At 37.4% G+C, this 18,452-nt stretch overlaps 4 protein-coding genes across 4 annotated transcripts; 2 read left to right on the top strand and 2 right to left on the bottom strand.

The window, feature by feature from the left end:
- Positions 1-1,429: 1,429 nt before the first annotated feature.
- On the top strand, positions 1,430-6,216 carry PCOAH_00025410 (SICA antigen; the record flags this gene model as incomplete). The annotated part of the gene is made up of 9 exons (XM_020059346.1): positions 1,430-1,501; positions 1,635-2,526; positions 2,775-2,884; positions 3,042-3,701; positions 3,858-4,899; positions 5,054-5,275; positions 5,371-5,470; positions 5,523-5,622; positions 5,782-6,216. The coding sequence occupies 9 exons, from the start codon at positions 1,430-1,432 to the stop codon at positions 6,214-6,216; spliced, it is 3,633 nt and encodes a 1,210-aa protein (XP_019915017.1).
- A 954-nt stretch (positions 6,217-7,170) lies between these two features.
- On the bottom strand, positions 7,171-10,735 carry PCOAH_00025400 (Uncharacterized protein; the record flags this gene model as incomplete). Its single annotated transcript, XM_020059345.1, has 7 exons — positions 7,171-7,242; positions 7,413-7,514; positions 7,649-7,703; positions 7,851-7,945; positions 8,088-8,235; positions 8,354-8,396; positions 8,614-10,735. The coding sequence occupies 7 exons, from the start codon at positions 10,733-10,735 to the stop codon at positions 7,171-7,173; spliced, it is 2,637 nt and encodes an 878-aa protein (XP_019915159.1).
- Positions 10,736-12,146: 1,411 nt separating this feature from the next.
- On the bottom strand, positions 12,147-13,286 carry PCOAH_00025390 (Uncharacterized protein; the record flags this gene model as incomplete). Its single annotated transcript, XM_020059344.1, has 1 exon — positions 12,147-13,286. One exon carries the CDS (start codon positions 13,284-13,286, stop codon positions 12,147-12,149), a length of 1,140 nt encoding a protein of 379 aa, XP_019914889.1.
- A 1,503-nt stretch (positions 13,287-14,789) lies between these two features.
- Positions 14,790-18,162, top strand: PCOAH_00025380 (Uncharacterized protein; the record flags this gene model as incomplete). Its single annotated transcript, XM_020059343.1, has 13 exons — positions 14,790-15,262; positions 15,387-15,500; positions 15,660-15,944; positions 16,088-16,197; positions 16,296-16,352; positions 16,501-16,563; positions 16,692-16,778; positions 16,880-16,934; positions 17,031-17,158; positions 17,268-17,342; positions 17,522-17,575; positions 17,715-17,848; positions 18,007-18,162. 13 exons carry the CDS (start codon positions 15,237-15,239, stop codon positions 18,160-18,162), a joined length of 1,344 nt encoding a protein of 447 aa, XP_019914752.1.
- Positions 18,163-18,452: the final 290 nt, after the last annotated feature.

Below are 18,452 nucleotides of genomic sequence, written 5' to 3'. Positions count from 1 at the left end.
TTTTCTGACTTACGTAACACTTTTGGAGGAGGAGGAACGAGGAGCAGCAATAATAGAAGAATAAAAAGATCATTAATACGCAAGTTAAATATGGAAAATGAAGATAGTTCTCCATTTGACTCAACAGCAGAATATTCAGAACCTGACTTAACGGAGGAGGATGATGATGATGATACTACAGTGTATTCTGTCCCTTATATTAGATAAATTCCTTCTCTTTTTCTTTTTAATGGACGAAAAAAAAAAAAAAGAAAGAAAAGAAAAGAAAGGGAATAAAAAAATAATGGAGGAAAGGAACACAATAAGCTAGAAATGGAACATGCTACTGATAATGTTCCATCCACGTAAGGTAGTAGAAGCAACACCTAAGCAACAAACTATATGAACAGTCCCATAAGAAAAGTCGTTTAGCATCCAAGTTGTGGATGCTAGTCCTTTGCCAACAATGGTTGTGGTTTGTTGTTTGAGGAATGTGTGTGAAAGGGAAGAAAATGTGCATGGCAAAGAATTGTATTTAGATCATCATTCATTACAAAACGCACTTTCACATAACCGTCATAAGGGCATATAAATAGAACTGTCATGCGACAATAATATTTGGTTTTTTCTTTAGGAAACTATGTATATACTGTGCTACAGCATTTGTATTACTTCCTGTTTTTTCCCTTTTCCTATTTTTTTCCTTCTGCTTCCCAAAAGTTAATAACTTTGTACATTTCAGTATGCTTCTCTTTCTTTTCTTTCTTCCATTCTTCCATTCCTTCATTTTTAGAAGAAAAAAATTCTCCAAAGAAAAAAAAGAAGTCTTTTAACCTCTTTTTTTCTTTTATATATATTCTCTTCTTAAAGAAGAAAAAAAAGGAAAAAAAAAAAAGAAATAGGCTAAAGAAGAGAAAAAAAGGTTTAAAAAAGAAAAAAAAAGGAAAGAAAAAGGAAAAGGGAAGAGGGTGCGTAATTCCCTCCTTTCCTTCTTTTTAGAAAAAATGCAAAGAAAGAGTACATAGATAGAAGGTATACGAAAAGGGAATGATGCATGCACGAATTTTTTGCTTTCGCATTTTTTTTTTTTTGAAGGAAATATAAGGAATAAAAAAAAAAAAAGGGTTCAAAAGGAAAAAAAAGGTTAAAGAAAGAAGGAAAAAAAGAAAATAAGAAAAGGAGAGGGGGAAAAATTAAAGAAGAGGAAAGGGGAAGAGAAAAAAAAAAGAAAAATAAGAAAAGTTTAAAAAGAAGAGGAAGGAGTTGAAGGTTAAACAGAAGGAAAGGAAGGAGTAGTGCATGAAATGAATTGTTCTATAGGAATAGGCAGAAGTGTAATGGTTCCGGGGGAAATAATTTTCCGGCGAACCTATGGACTTTGTAATGATTTATCATATCTCAATGAAAGAATGAATTGTGTAGAAGGAAGAAGAAGGAAGAGCAGGCCACCATGTATGACTATTTTGCGGAGTTTTTGGTGGAATGGTTGACAGTGAAGGGCATGCAGTCGTCCGGGCAATATGTAATATTACTGAAATTACACATAAACAAGGCATAGCATAAAGATCTAATTATATGTAGCCTGAAATAATTGGGATAAATGTTTTAAGGGTAGGTGAACATGCCAGAATATATGTTGCTCTTGTTATTTGCAGGGTAAAATATGGATCGATGTGGAAAGAGTATTCAAAGACATGCTTAAATATATTACGAAGGATTCAAGTGAAATAAAGTTGCTATGCAGTGAATATGGGGACGACACCAGCATGAGTGAACGTGTTAAGAATAGAGGGAAGGAATTATGCAAAATGTTAATAAGAATAATCTACTGGATTGGGGGGCTAATAGAGAAGTGGGATGCAGAGAAGGATTTTCACTGGGGGAAGAGGGATGATATAAAAACCGAGGAATGGAAGGTAGAGGCATACCTTAGGTGTATATTAGGCAAAATACTTATTGCGAAAATGTTCGCGAATCATTGCGATATGGAGGGGGTTGCTGGAATAGTAGAGCAAGCAGTGGGCGAAACCTTAGAGTGGAGAGGTATCAAGGCAGAGCATGAGGAATGTAGCGGAATAGATTTCGGAAGTATAAGAATAGGCCATGAATTCCTTTGGGAACGGATGGATGAATGGTTAAGGGAGAGTGGAAATGAGAAGAATGATTTGGAAAAAATAAAGAAGAATGGGGAAGCGTGTGAGGAAGGTAGTTCCAGTAGGAGAAGGAGTAAAGACACAGGGGAAGAGCAGAAGAACACCATGAAATTATTAGGAAAAGGGGGTCCGAAGGAATGGCAGGAATTAATGAGGAGGAGGGATCAATTCCCAAAGGGAAACTTACAGGGAATATTGGAAGCTGTAAGTAGTAAGGGGAAGGATGAAGTGAAGAGTACAGTGGCACAGAAAATACAGGAATTGGAATCAAAGGAACAGAAGGAACAAGTATCGAAGGCATCAGAAGCTAGAAGTGACCCTGATAGGGATCAACCCGTATCAGCTGCGGGACCACGTGCTACTCCTCAAGCACCTGTCGGACCATCCAAACAAGGTAAGGAACAACTTCTGAAGGAATAGAGGTACACCTTGAGGGAAGGGTACACCTTTAATAAAAATGCACCAAATGTGGTGCATTTTAAAGGAAAAAGAAAAAAAAAGAAAGAAAAGAAAGAAAGAAAAGGAAAGAAAGGAGAATGAAAAGGAAGGGAAAAAAAAAAAAGGGGAATGTAGAAGAAGTAAGGAATCAACTTCCCTACTATTCATGTCTTCACTCACCCTTTCTTCTCTTTCCTTCTACAGGTGATGAAGACTGTATGGCTAAGGATAAATTATGTCAACGTACAAATTGTGTAGCAACTAATTGGTTTAAGGAAAGAATATTTCCAGATGGGACAGGGAAGCAGACCTGGGTAATGGAGAATATGATTGTTCCCTGCTGTTAGGGGGACCCTAAGGAACAGTGCATCTTCCATATAATTAGGAAAGGGGACACCACTGCAAACCTTATATATGTGTACTGCGTGTGCGTATATGTTCTCTTCTTCTTTTTTTTTTTTTCCTGCACAGTGTACATTTTGGGGGTGGGATGTCACGAAAGAATTAGAGAGACTGTCTGTGGATATAACTAATAGTAATAGGGACGCTGATAATTTATGCGAGAAAATTGATGGAAAGGATACCACACTGAGTGAAGCACAAAAAGCAGCATGCAACCTTATTGTTAGGGGTCTAAAACATATATACAGCATTGAGGTGGATTTGAAAAATACAAAGGGTAAAAATGAACAAGAAATAAGGAAAAGGAAAAACAACAGGCTGCTTTATCAAACTATGTCATGCCTATTCCTTAACGCCTATGCTGATAGATTGAAAGAAAAGAATCCTATTTGTATCACAGAAGAAATCATAAGTAAGGCATTTAGTAAAGGAAATGGAAGGAGTGATACTTGGTGTAAGGAGTATCCATGTGCTGAGTGCAAAAGGGATGAGAACTATGGAGCTTGTAAATTGAACACGGATACAAGTCTCTGGAACACAAGCAACTGCGATGAAGACAGAAATAAGATAAGGGGAAAGTTGGATGACATGCTGAAAGAGAATCAAAAAATAATGAGTACTCTAAGTACTATAAATAATAACTTATGTGAACGTGCAAAGTGCGTAACAGTTAAATGGTTTGAAAACAGAATAGGTGGGGAAGGAACGGGGCAAATTAAACAAGACTGGGTAAGGGAACATTAATTTATCATTGCGGTCGAAGTCATTTCCATGATTCATGCACCTTATAAATATGGTTCGGATGGGTGACCATAAATCGTGTATATACTTTAAGTATATATACACATATTTCCTGTTCTTCCTTCCTCCTCCCCATTTCTGCAGTGCACATTTTGGGATACAGACGTTAAGAACAGATTGGGGAAACTGTCCAGTGCTATGAGCAGTGTAAGCGCAGGCGTCGATAATCTATGCAAAGACATTGGGGAAAAAGATGGAACATCTCCAGGAGCAAAGAAACAAGCTTGTGAACTCATCGTTCGGGGTTTAGAACGTATATATAAAATTGCAAAAGGGACAGTAGATAGCAATTTGAAGGGGGATGCAAAAGAAAAGAAAGAAAGGGAGGTTGCTGATAACCTCATATTTCACCGAACTTTCTCTTGTATCCTGCTCAATGCCTACGCAGATATGCTGGAAAAGCTGTCTTGTGTAGGCGAGGATGTTATAAATGAAGCCTTTGAAAAAAGTGAACAAATTAAAAATGGAACAGATCCATGTAAGAGTGATCCTAATTGTGTTACTTGCACAAGGGATAAAAGTTATGAAACTTGCACAGTAGACGCGGATAAAAAACTGTGGAAAGAAAAAAATAATTGCCAAAATGACAAAGGTAATGTAAGGAACAAAGTCGAAGGACTGTTCAAGAATAATGATGCCAATATAAAGGGAGCTGTGGAAGCAATAAATAACATATGTCCCAAACCATCTTCTGCTCCCAGACCACAAGCTGCCAAACCAGCAGCACCAGCACCTGAAGGTAGGAGGGATAATTCGGGAGGGGAGGATCTTCCACCAGGAAAACCACCACCACCAGATAACCCTCAACAGGGAGTCCCTCCCGCATCACCCCCAGGGAAAAATTCTAATACGGGGAAACCAGGTAAGAGCACACATTCTCCAGAATCAGCATGTCCCAAGGGTGATGGACTCCCTTCCTGTGATGATGACAGTATATATCCGACACTCAGGAGTGAGGATGAAGAGGAAGACGAATACCAGCGTATATACGGCGGAGCATCACGTGTTTCTGTTGTTACCATCCCTACTGCTACCACTACAGACCCTGAACTTATAGACCCTACAGGAGACCCAAGAAGTGGAAGTCCAGGTGGGAAGACACGTCCCGCCCCTGATCAAGCTACAGGTAAGAGTCATAGCAGTAAAAAATAAAAAAGAATAAGGAGATCCTCCCTTCATCTAATGTACACGAAAGTACGCGCATCATTTTAGTTCCTACTATTCCTTCGATTATACTTAACTTGCCATTCCTTCCTCCTTCATTCATTCTCCAAATGTAGTAACACAAGGACCTGAACAGGGAGCTACTTGGAAATCTGATGCTGATATCCAAGGTGCTAAGGACGTTAATTTACCTAAACCTGACGACAAAGGATCCGACCCCCGGGTGCCGGGTCCTGGTCCCGTGGCCGACCCTTCTTCTACGGGTATCCAACAGACGCAACCTCCCTCTGGTGCCGGTGTTCCAGGAGCTGTTAGTCCTGCTGCTAGTGGTGATGACAGTAAACAGCCCAAGGCTGGGGGGAATACTAAACAGGATATAGACACCATTGTACCGAAAAGTGACGCTGAACATGTTGATCCACCCGATACGCAGGTGGTCGCATCACAGCCGGGGCCATCCCCATTACCGCCGACACCATTATCACCATCATCATCACCTGGAAGTGCTTCGAGAACAGGAAGAGGTGGTACAGGTGGGGGCGGTGCCGGAGGCACCCGTTCGCTTCCTTCTTCTGCCCCACTTAGTAACAAGAAAGGGATCGACCCTTCCGACCTACTTACCCCATACCTTCCTACCATTCCTGTTCTAATTGGCACTTCTGTCATAAGCTATCTCCTTTGGAAGGTAAGAAAAGAAGAATATTTTTTTTTCTTTAAAATGAGCAAATCATACATGTTTTATAATGATAATTACTCTTCTAATAATAAAATTTCACACTCTAAAAACACACCCTAACAACCTTCCTTCCACCCCTAACAACCCTTTCCTTTTTATTCTCTGCAGTATTTTTTCCTCGGTAAGCGAAGAAAACGTTACAAAAGAGCTCATCAAGTACGTGGACCATCTTCTTCAGAAGAACAACTCCTTGATCATGTGGACGACCAGGCAGATGGTCCACATGAATATACCTTAGTAAAGGAACGACATCCACCAAGATCTGCTCCAACGGGAAGAACAAAGAGATCAAAAAAACGGGGTGTTGGTCCTCGTGGTGTAGGTTGCCGCACGATTATTGATATTCATTTAGAAGTCTTAGACGAATGTCAAAAAGGGGATATGGCATTAACGAAGGAAGATTATTTCACCATTCTTGTTCAAGAATTTATGGGAAGCGAATTAATGAAGGAGGAACCTGTTCATAAGGAAGAGGTTCCAAGTTCAGATTCTGGGTTTAAGGAGAAAGACTTTGTTCCTAAGGAAGACTTTCCTAAGGAGTAGGTCCAACGTTCAGATTCTTGGTTTAGGGAGGAAGACTTTTTCCTTGAGGAAGACTTTTTCCTTGAGGAAGACTTTTTCCTTGAGGAAGACTTTTTCCTTGAGGAAGACCTTGTTCCTTAGGAACATTTTCCTTAGGAAGAAACAATTTGTAGTCAATTTGTGGATGCTAAACGTTGCATTAGTATTTGAGGAGTGTGAAAGGGAAGAGAAAATGTGTGTTTATGATAAAGGAGTTCTATTTACATCATTTAATACAAAATGTTTGAAGAAGCATATGATCATATAAGTAGATGAGAATAAAATATGAGAACAGTATTTTACTTCCCATTAATTATTTAATATACATTATGTATTATAAGGATTACACAAATCTTTATTTTCTCTTTTTTTCTTTTTTGTATTAAGGTGCTCATGTTAACGTGTAGCTAGCAGAAGTCAAAAAAAAATTTCCCACTTTATTCCGATTTTTTGGTAAATTCTTTTTAATTAACTGATTTGTTAACAAACTTTTTAATTCATTCCTATTTGTTTTTGCAACTTCTTTTTATTGAAGATTCAAAATGTTCATTCATCTTTTTTTTTTTTTTTACAAACTTTTATCTTTGTAATTTTCTTTCTTCTTTTTAAATATTTCTTCAAAAATGTTGCACCTTTTTCAGCACCCTGTTGGGAGTGCCTTCCCTTATTCAGTTATTCAAATATACAAATGTAGGGAGAACAGAAAAAAGAAAAAAAATAAGTAGAGGAAGAGGAAGGAAGAAAGAAACGATAAAAGGTAAAGAGAAAAAATATAATAATAAAATAAAGAAATAAAAGAACTAAGACAGTAACAAACAATTAAACTAAACAAATAGTTACGCGCCCTGCCACGTGGCCTTTATTCATGTTTTGCTAAAATGGTCAGAGGGACGCACTCCTACACACATAGGTATAGACGCACATATCCCTAGCGCTTCAACTTATTTCCTCATCAAATATAGGCGTCGAACTTTTGCTAAACGACTTGTAATACTTATGTGCCCCCTCCTAAAAAAAAAAAAAAAAAAAAAAAAAAAAAAACGAAGGAGAGTAAAATGAGTTGGGAAAAACATTCGGGAAGTTACACGGCAGCACAAATTAAAAGACAACTATACACACAAGCCGTAGACATATACAGCAGGCAAAATAATACAGGTCCTCATAACGCGGGGACGTACCCTCAGTTTTGCCAGCTGTAAGGTTAATATGATTTGCCTCTGGGTATCCTCAACTTTAGAGTGCTTATTTACAAGCGTCGTGTTTAAGTAGTCTTGCAGTTTCTGGTAGGGCGAGAGAGAGAAAAAAAAATAGCGTGTAGAGAAGTGCATGTATGTGTATATAGGAGTACACACGTACATGTGTAAGCAGGTCGGGGGATAAACGCTTCAAGCACCACCACCCTTTAAGTGATTACCTTTAACCGCTTCTGGGTTTTCTTTTTTGTTAAAAATACGCTAAAGTACGGTTCCCTTAAAAGGAAAAGTGGAAAAAAGGGGCATATATATGTATGAAGGCACATGTGCGTGTACGCTCGGGGGAGATGGCAAAATTTTCTCTTCTATGTACTCGTGGGGAAGTCACGCTCCCTCCTCCCATCTTTCTAAAAGCATTTTTACTTTCCGTTGAAAGGGACACTGATATACGACTTGATCACGTAGGGCTCGTACAACTGAATGCAGCAACACGCGTAAAGGTTGTCGTTGCTGCGTTCCTGCGAAGAGGTGGGGGGAGGCACGAAATGGTGAACCGGGAAGAATAATACGCTAAGTGACGTGCAAAGTGGCACTGCCCTCTAACGGGGCGCGAACTACGCTGTGAAAGCTGCTGCGTGGGCAAAAGAGGAAGGTACGAACCTCCGTGTTTTCCTTTTCCTCCTTTAAATACGCCTCCTCAGTTATAATGTCAAAGTATGATACTTGCTGCAACGAATTCGACTGGATTTTTTTTAAGGCTTCGAGATGTTTTTCATGGGAAAATGGGGGGAAGACATTGGGGTAGTGCCTGCAAAAAGTGGTTTAACAGGGAGTAAAGGCATGGTTAGTAATCTCACCAGTGTGTAGCTCGTGCAAAAAATTAAAAAAAAAAATTCCCCGCAATTAATCGTATATGCTTGCTTTACTTGTAGTGGTTAATTTGCCAGACGTCCCATATCCTAAATAGGGCTAAAGAAAAAAAAGGGGGGAGATAAAAAAAATGTGTAGAAAGATCGAACCATAAATAAATATAAAACATGTGTGCACACTTTGCGTGGGCATAACTCCAAAAAAGGGGAAAAGTTCAAATTGGGTTATCCCCCTGGTCACCATGTGCAAACGTATGAGTGCCCACATATGCAAAGACATTCGTTTGGCTATTACGCCTCCCTCCGCCTGTTTTTACCTCTTGTAAATATTTTGGAGAAAAAAACGGACACATCTAGGGTCCTTCCCAGATGCCACTGATAAATTTCCGAGAGCTTATTTTTGTCCAGCTGATCGTTCGCGGGGCGCTCTCTGGCCGTGTTTCCACTGCTGCTACCTTCTGGCATGTAGCCTTCTGCGCCGGATTCGCACGGCTTGCCCCCCATGGCATTCAACCAAAAGAAGGGAAAGCCATACTTAAAATTGTAAAAAGAGTCTACGCCCTCGGAGAAGAAAAGGAAGTGATCCTCGTTGCTGTATATATCTGACAGTAGGCTACGACCCCCGTTGAGCCCTAAGAATTGAACTGGAGTTGTCTTTGCCACTAGGCAATCATACTTGAGAAGGTAGAAAATTTCAATTTGTATTTGCAAATATTTCAAATAAGTTAAATCGGGCAAAATAGAAATATCAAAGTTGTCTTTGGTGTTCATGTTTATGGTTACAGATTCCTCGTGGACATCCTCCTGAGGGGGAGGTTCAGCATTTTTTGCGTTTTTCCGAGTTTGCGTAATAACGTCATATTTCATGTAGGTGTAGACGTGGCTGTAGTCGCCGCTGTTATTTCCTCCGTTACTGCCGCCCTGCTCCTTAACGGGGAAGAGAAAATTGAACGGCCTTCTGTTATTCAAAAGTGAAACGTTACTGGAGTTCATCTCCATTTGGCCATGCATCATTTTAAAATAAACCGATGATAAATATTTCGTCTGGGGAAAATTCACTGTGTAATACTTATCGATAAAACTTTTGATGCTACTTGTGAAGAGAGATAATTTGTTCAAGGAGGTGGCTTTCCGTTGATCATGCTTCTCATATTCTTCTTTGCATTCTTTCTTTTTTATCATCAATAATCGTAAATTTTCTTTTGCTTTCGTCCGATCTGAAATTTCCTCCTCCAAACATTTCAAGGTGTAAAAATGGGACATTTCATCTTTTGAGTAATTATTGCCTTTCTGGGTGTTTTTAAAAAAATTATTCATAGACAACATTTTATTTTTTAAAGTAAACCTTTTAATGTTTTCATAATTCTTAGCTTCAAAGTTTAAAAAATTTCGAATGATTCTTTCGTAGTTATTTTTTTCTACATTCTCTTCGTCCACAATTAGAGAAATAAAGTTGTTATTTTCTTTCAATAAGTAGGAAAATTGTCTCATGGTGAACAGGTACATTTCGATCATTCTGTAAATCATTTTTATATTTAGGATGTTGTTTAATATTTGTCTTTTTTTTTCCATCTTGGTTCTCTCTAAGGGGGTATAATTTTCCGTGGAATGCTCCACAATGGGGGCGTCTTCCTTTGCGTTCTTTTGATCGTTGTTCGCTCCTTCACCTGCGACTGCTTCTGTTAAATTATCGGCGACATTGTCCACGTCATTCATCAGGAGGTTGTTCTCCTGGACAATTTCTTTGATTAATTTCTCATTCTCCAAGTACCTTTTTTGTAGCTCCTTCAGTTGATATTCGCATTCATTCCAGTAGGAGAAAAAATTACTCCTGATTTTCTTCATATAACATTTTACAAAATTTTTGTCATTACTTTGAATAGAATTTCTGAATTCATCATATAGACTTAATTCACAGTCTATCGTTGTGGAGTTTTCACATTTTTGTTTTTTACAATTTAGTGGTTGTTCCTTCATTTCGTCATTAGCATCCATTGTTCTCTTACGGCCTCTTTTTAAATTATCATTCCGTTCATCTTCCCATTTAACTGTGTTTTTTTTTCCTAAATTAGCTTCATCCTTGGTGGCGCCCTTCACGTCACCAACTTTTGGTGCCCCCCTGGGTAAACTGTTGGATGTGTTTTTTTCCTTCATGTTCATATGATTGCCATCTTCATTTGCATTTCCTTTTTTATTCTTTTCACTTTTTGTGTAACCTGAATTATGAGCAGTTCCTTTTTTTTGTTGTTCTTCATGTGCCTTGCTGTCACTGGTCGAGTGGGAATTTCCTTCCCTTTTCACGTTCGGCATATGGTTATTATTTCCCCTCGAATTTTCATTCCTCTTTTGTTCCCTTCCATTTTCGCCTCCTTCCTTCTTTGAGAAGTTCCTCGAGTGCCTGCCTTCTGAAGATTTTCTGAGGTTCCTACCACTTTGCATTATTTAAATTGTGGAAAACGAAAAAAATTGCCCATCCATTTCAGTGCAATGTTCACAATTTTGTGACTTCTTGCATTTATCCCAAAATGGAGAAAATTACAAACGGGATTAAGTCTTTACAAATATGTACAACTTAATACGTGCGCGGGTGAATTACATACAACCGTTGGCACGGAAGTAGAATCGCACGTATGCCCTTTGTAACATTCACGAAATGCTTACCCCACTTTCAGCAGCTCCTATGTGTTTAACTTGGCTCCCATTTCGAGCAGCAAAAATGAAAGTGCCTATTTTAATGCTATATGAAGTGTTGACCAGAAAAAAAAAAAATATAACTTCCCCTGCTGCATTTTTACGCTTCCTGTATCCCTTACGTAACGTAGGGGCATGCCCATTTGAATTTTTTTTTTTTTTTTTTTTTCCTTTTGGAAAATTCCCAGTTGGGAAAAATCTTCAACGTGGGGAAGCGGAAAACGGTGCTTCCTACATATGCCGGTATTTTTTACGAAAAAGATTGACAAGTGCAAAACGCAGGAGTGGTCACAAAGAAGGCGCTTGCTTTTTCTGCCGCAGCAAATATGCACCAAAGCGGTGTTCACACCAATATAAGGTGAACCTATTTAAGTGGCACACGCACGGTTAACAACCCGATCGAACGTTCTTCCGTTAACCAGTGCTAAAACTGATGAATAAATACATGCCAACCAAACAGGGGGCCCCAAAAATGAACGGAGGAGTTTTCCCCCATTGGCACATCCGTTGTGGAGATTATAAAACTTGAGTAAAGTTCATCCCCAAATGGATTGCAAAAGCATTTTGTTTTTCATTTTTCTCATCTTCTTAACAAGCAACAAATTGTCATAAAATTGTTTGCTCCATTTAACATATGGGTAGCGTTGTTTGTAAAAAAGGGGGAGTTGTTTTTATAAGGTCATACGTGTAACACAGCAGAAGAAGCCGTGCGTGTGAAAGGCACGCATAATATGTACAGTTATGCGCGTAACGAATCATGGAAAATTTGGGAAGGCAGGTACATCACCTTCGTACAATCATATGAACGTAAAAGTGGCATGACGAAAAAGGTAAAAGGATACAATTTTACAAAAAAACAAAACTCATTTTGTCCACGTGAAATGAATTCATTTGGAGGATGCACACAACACAACGGGGTGGGTGGGCTTGTGTGTATATGTGCATGTACGTACGTGTGCATACGCATGCGGGTGGAAAAAAGGTAGTGGTGCGATGCAGCATCGATGCAACAATGCAGCACAGCTACGGTCACGGAAAAAAAAAGGGGTAACTTTGTCTTTACATTATGCTGCACCGAAGAAGGTACGCGGGATGGTACCAATATATATACACTTTAAAAAAAAGAACTACATTGCGGAAAAATTTTCCAAAAAAAAAATCACCTATATGATATGGACTGCTTCTGCGAGAAGTATAAAATTAGCTGGTAGTACACATAGGAATATATGTCATATATATAAAATAACAACATGTTGTTTTCCAACTTCATCAAGGTAAATTTTACAATTTTGTTGTAATCGCATTCTTCTCCATAAAAGGTGTAAAATTTCTTCATGTTGATTTTTTTATTATCCTTTTTGATGGCTTCCGAAATTAAATCGTGATACATGTCCATCAGGGAGTTATAAATCTTCGTGTCGACAAGATTGTCATACATGTATCCATTTAAATACGTTTCCGAAAATGAATTATTTCCCAAACGTTTGTAAAAATAGCAAAAATTTTTCATATTTATTTGTATAATGGAATAAAAGTCGGTTAAATATTCCTTCTTAATGTTGAAAAAGTCAAAGAAGGAGAAAAAACTGGTCATTTCGCAACCTTCTTCTGCCTCTGGAGTTAATGAGCTTTTCCTGTCAAGCAGTTCTACATTTTTACAACCCTTGTTCTTCATCTTCTCTTTTACAATGTCATTCTTATTACTTAAGAATAAATTATTTATAATAACAAAAATGTCTTTTTTTTTCTTCCCTATGAATAAGTTGAGTTGTTTTTCCATGTCTGCTTCGTAATTAATGACGCAGACAACTATGGACACCTTGTCGTTGATGATAATACAAGAGGCCAGCAATATTTCCTCCTCATCGTTATCACACTCTTCCATATTTAATTCTTTCTGTAGAAAGTTTATCACGCAATTATCTTCATTTGCTAGTATTAACTTCCCATTTCGCATATTTAGGAAGTTAAACAATTGGGCCATAAAACTGTTAAATATGGAGATGTCCAGATATTCCTTATTGTAATTTTTGTATACAGGAATTATGCCTATGACGTTTTTCCTTCTAATAACTTCTTTCACATAATGCCTTCCGAAATTGTTCGTTATGTCGCATATGACATCGACTTTTACGTTTGGCTCCGGGCTGGAACCATCACCAGCAGCTCCCGTACGTCCAGCATCTTGTTTTCCCTTTACATTTTCTCTTTCATTTTGGGTTTTGTAAAAAAGTGCACAAATTTTTATAAAAAGCAAAGAGATAAGTCCGATGGAAATGCATTCAATAGTGCCTGTCATTTTTCCCTCGAGCGCATGTACATATGTACGCAGGCATACGCATAATGCTGTACATTCGTGTATATACTACGTGTACTATTGAGTATACAATTGAGCATACAATTTTACGTATATATGTATGCGCCCCTCTTCGTGCGTACAAAACGCAAAGCTCATCAAAAGGATGCAAATAAGGTAAAAGAATGACCCCTTCACTGCAATGATACTGTACTGCGGGGTTCACTGCATAACATTTTAAAAAAAAGGAAATAGTTTAGCCTAAAATACAAGAAAACGCAAAAAGCGTAAAACGCGTAAAAGGCGAATCAAACAATGAAACAAGAAACATTTTTTCGAGTATCACTTTTTATTCTTCAGAGTCTTGCCTGCATTCAGTAATTTCCTTAAAAATGGCATAACAGAATTAGATGATTTAACTCAAAATAGAATAATTAAAAAATAGAAAAATTGCAAGTAATATAATTGTAATTATATATAGGCAGCCCCGTGCTGTACTAATTTTTTTATTCGATTTTACGCGTGATAAAAAATTGGCCACTTGCGCGAAAACGAAAGAAGAAGAAGCAGGCATACCGAAATGGTAATAATTCTTTTTTATGAAAAAGGAGGGCAACCATGCGTAGGTGAATTCTATATATGTCCTTCCTATTTGCTTCTGAACGCGAGGGAAAAAAAGTCCATTCAAAAAAGTACGTTACATGCATGAGCGGATATATTATATATGTAAGAAATATGTACATATATGTATGCATACTTGCATGCGCTTATACCGTATGTATATATATGCAATATAAATATATTCCTTTTTGGTGCCAGTCCGCCGCATGGTCTTTCCCCCTTTGGTGTAAATAGAAAAGATAATTATCATAAATCATGCCCCTTCCGCGTTCCAGGGTTGAGACCAAAATTCAAATAGGACGCAAATGAATTTGAACATATGAATTGAGAGAGCATCAAAAGGCGCCGCGCGGACATCGCAGTGGGCATCGTGTGGCGCCCTTTTATTATGCCATTTTTTAAACCAAAAAAGTATGATAAAAAATTGGAATGAAATAACATACGCATAAATATAGCAAAATAAAATAATTTTAAAAATATTTTAAACTTAAAAAAGTTAGAAAAAAAAAAATCCCACCAAAAAAAGCGACTTTTGTCCATAATTGAATAAATGCGCGCTTTGAATTATTTTAATACCGAAATGGTGGTAGGGGTACGTATAAAGAATTGCGCTCCGCACTGCGCGGTAGAATGGTCCTTAGCACAAATCATTGCTACTGCGCAGGCTGGTGAAATTTGGGCCTTGATTGTTTTCACCACTGGCCACAAATAAGCATGAAAAAAAAAAAAAAAAAAAAAAAAAAAGGTGAAACCATGCGTTCTGCCACTTTTACGGATTAGGAGGCGCTTCATTGTACTGCTCAACAGAATGAGGCGTAAAAAATATTTGTCGAAGTGTAAAATTTCTGTTCGCAATGGCAACTTTTCCCATCTGGAAAAACATTTGCACTGTTTCAAAAACATTTTATTTTACATTTTGAAGAAGTATATCATTTTGTGTACTTTTAATTCTGTTTAATTGTCGAATTGTTTATGTAACCCTTTTCTTTTCTTTTTTTTTTTCCCCCTTTTTTCTTGCCAACTGGCTTGCCAAGCATAACGCGAATGGATTAATTTTTTATTTTCAAGTAAAATACCCCTTTTGTTTAAATTTCCGTCAATTTTTACTTGTGCGAGGGCTTTCCGGCATGTATTAACATCCATGTGTGCATAGTCTTACATGTGGCACATGGCAGTCAAGTCAATAGTACATATAATGAGATAATAAAAAAATACAGGAAGCTTTCGCGTCCGCATGATAGCAATGAACAGTTTTTTCACTTTTCTAACTCCATAAGAACACAAAAGGGTTCCTTTTTAAAAATATAATTTCTTCCCTGTGAAAATTGCAAAATGACTTTAAAAAATAATTACGCGGGGTAAACCTTACTACAACACTGTGTCATGCGACCACGGGCGCATAGCATGCACATGCAAATGCACATATATATACATATGCACACGTATACGTATTCATACCCACACGGCACCGCCAACCTGCAGGTTCTGCTTCCACAAAAATAAAATAAGCAAAATTGACAGAATCGATGGAGACATAAGCGCTGAGCAGTTTTACCTGGAATACATCTTAAAAAGAAAACCGTGTCTACTGAACAGGTGCTAATAACCGTTTATGTCCCATTTTTATAAATTCCAGTGCGTCAAAAGAAAAGACGTACTGTGTATAATTAGTCAAATTGCACGTACTCCAGTTATGCTCTTTTATTTTGTAAAATATCTGCGCACTATTTTTTTTTTTTTTTTTTTTTTTTTTAGTGAATGCGTAATCAAAAACAGGTGTAACATCGACATAAAATATTTGAGGGAAAATATAGAAAATGTCCCTGTCGAATTAGAACAAAAGATTTCAAATTCGTTCGGGATAGGCGAGAAAAAAAAAATGAAATTTCATGACTTCTTGTCATTATTAGAGGAAGGAAATACGGATTATTACTTAAATACACAGTATATAAAAGAGAATGCATATTTCCCCTCTGACTTTTGTAACGCGTTGACTCGGCAGATGATAAATTTTCTGCCAAAGAAACTGGAAATAATGGGGTAAGGAAATTGGGCCACATTTTGTTTGTCCATCCCGGTGCTGCATCTAGCATCTTTACGCTTACGGCGTCCCCTTTGTCATTTCTCACCCCTGACGCTATATACATACACATATATGTGTCCCCCACATACGCAACTTTTAGCAACTTGGAAATTTACCAGTACAATGTGTGGCTAGGAAACAACGCAGATGAAGATTTAAAAACGTTTCTACACCATGATTACCACGACAACATATATGTACTACTAAAAGGTTATACATGCTTCTGTGTGCTCTACGCATTCCTCCTTTCCTTTTAACACATCCAATTTAACGATTTATCGACATTTCGCCCCTCTTTCTTCATTTAGGCAGGAAAGTGTTTAGGATATATAGCCCCGATTTTGCTCCTCATTTGAAAACGAACGGTATGCATATATATATATATATACGCATGTATATTCGTTCCAATTTTTTCTAAGCCATTTAACCTTTTAAAGGATTTATTGTAAACAGTGACAAATACTTCCTTTTTCCATCATTTTAATTACCCCAATTTAAATAACCCGCCAATAGGAAATATTTACCGTGTTCATACCAATGGCCTAATTACCTACTCCCCATTTATAAGAAGTGACGGTATGTGTTAAAGAATGTAAACGGAAAGAAATCGTGAAGGGTAGACGTCCATTTACCGCCATCCAAATGACACGCTTAACTGCGTGTATACATACGTGAGTGCGTTCTGTGTGCCCCCCACCCCGCAGGATCGAACTTCTTAGATGTGTACAAAAAAAAAATGGATAAGGTGTACCTCCACATTAGCGCAATGACTGACCATTTAAACGAAAAAGGTGACAAAAAAGAATTCATTTACGGACCAAAATTACACGTTTATCTACCCTGCAATGATGCAGTTTTTAATTACCCCCTCTCCCCCCATTTTCACCGTTAGACAAAATGCTGGAAGATAAAATTATAGAAAATTCTATAAATAAGGCAGAGCAAAAGTACGTATAAAATGAATAAACAAAATGAAGGGCACACTTGGCAAACCGTTGTTTAACAATGCCATACTTAATTTTTTTTTTTTTCCTCCTCCATAGATTAAATAAATTAGAAGACAATATCCTAAATTACAAGTTGCGCAAGCACAAATTTAAACCTAAGCCAAATACGAGAGATGATATTCCAAGCCATTTCTGCCTTCTTAACACAGTTGCGAGGAATTATGGTTAACTGATTTTTTTTTTTTTTTTTCCTTCTTTGTTAATTACTCGTGCCCATTTTTTTACCACACGAAGTAATGACATTAAAATGTTTTTCTTTTTTTACATTTTTAGAAGATGACATTTTCAGCGATAACACAGACGTAGGAAAAAAGTACATCGACGTCCACGTGAACGAGGGTGACATATGTAAAAAAAAAATGAGCACATATGTAACAATGATAAGTTTTATATGACCGTGATAAAAATAAACCAGGCATAAACCCACACCACACTTGCATGCATACATGCGTACACACATACGTGTATACTAATGTACGCTTACGTAGACTCCCATTTGCGGTTTTTACTCTTCCCCTTTTTAACAGTGTACTTGCCCTGTGGGTGGTTCCACGAAGTGAAGTCCTTCTCAAGTGAAAAATGTATAACATTTGTTTGCACCCAATAGGGAGATATCTACGCCATTGCCATGTCCAGTTGCTGCAGCACCACGCTGCTGCACCATTTCGAACTCTTTTTCATCCGTGCTGAATTTTTACATGTATCCCTCATTCTTTACAGTCCACCTAGCGTTTAATTATTGGTATTACCCCCCTTATATAAAAATGGTTAATTCGACGGAAATGCAAAACAGGTTTTGCCACCCTTACATAGACAAACACTTAAGTGAACGGAATAAAAATTTGTATAAGAAGGTAAGTTGTTGCGTTAAAAATGCGTATTCGCTTATCCCCTTCGTTTATTTTTTCTTTCAGCAGTTTGTTATTATGTTTTTTTTTTTCTTTTTATCTCCTCACCACAGCACTTGTTGCAAATTTAATTTTAAAAAAATCACCTTTTCTTACCTTCTCAGATTGGCCTTGTTAATGAAGAAAACTTTTCCGACATAGCAGAAATCGTGGAATACTATAACAATTTGAATATAAAGCCAAGCAAAAATATGAAGAAGGCAAAACGGAAAACCGTCAGAAGATTCTTACACAGAAGAAGGTTTAGGGTACATAAGTAGCCTTCTTCAAATCTTAAGAATTTTTTTTTGCATTTTTTTGGCACACATTGCGCAGCATAAATATTCTATAGGGTGAACGCACAAATATACGCAAAAGGAAAATACAATATACATGCTATTTTTCGTATCCCTATATTTGTCCTTTTTTTTTTTTTTTTTTGTAAGTTAAATTTTTCTCCACATTGTAAATAAACACATGTGCTAGTGAAACAATTCACTGACATAAAAATTTTCATATATTTTTTTTTTTTTGAATTTTACACAATGCAATTTTGCGGCATATGTGCGGG

This window comes from Plasmodium coatneyi, chromosome 9 (genome assembly GCF_001680005.1).
Source record: "Plasmodium coatneyi strain Hackeri chromosome 9, complete sequence".
Classification (NCBI taxonomy): domain Eukaryota; phylum Apicomplexa; class Aconoidasida; order Haemosporida; family Plasmodiidae; genus Plasmodium; species Plasmodium coatneyi.
The sequence above is the reverse complement of the archived record's forward strand: the minus strand, read 5'-3'. Positions and strand labels throughout refer to the sequence as shown.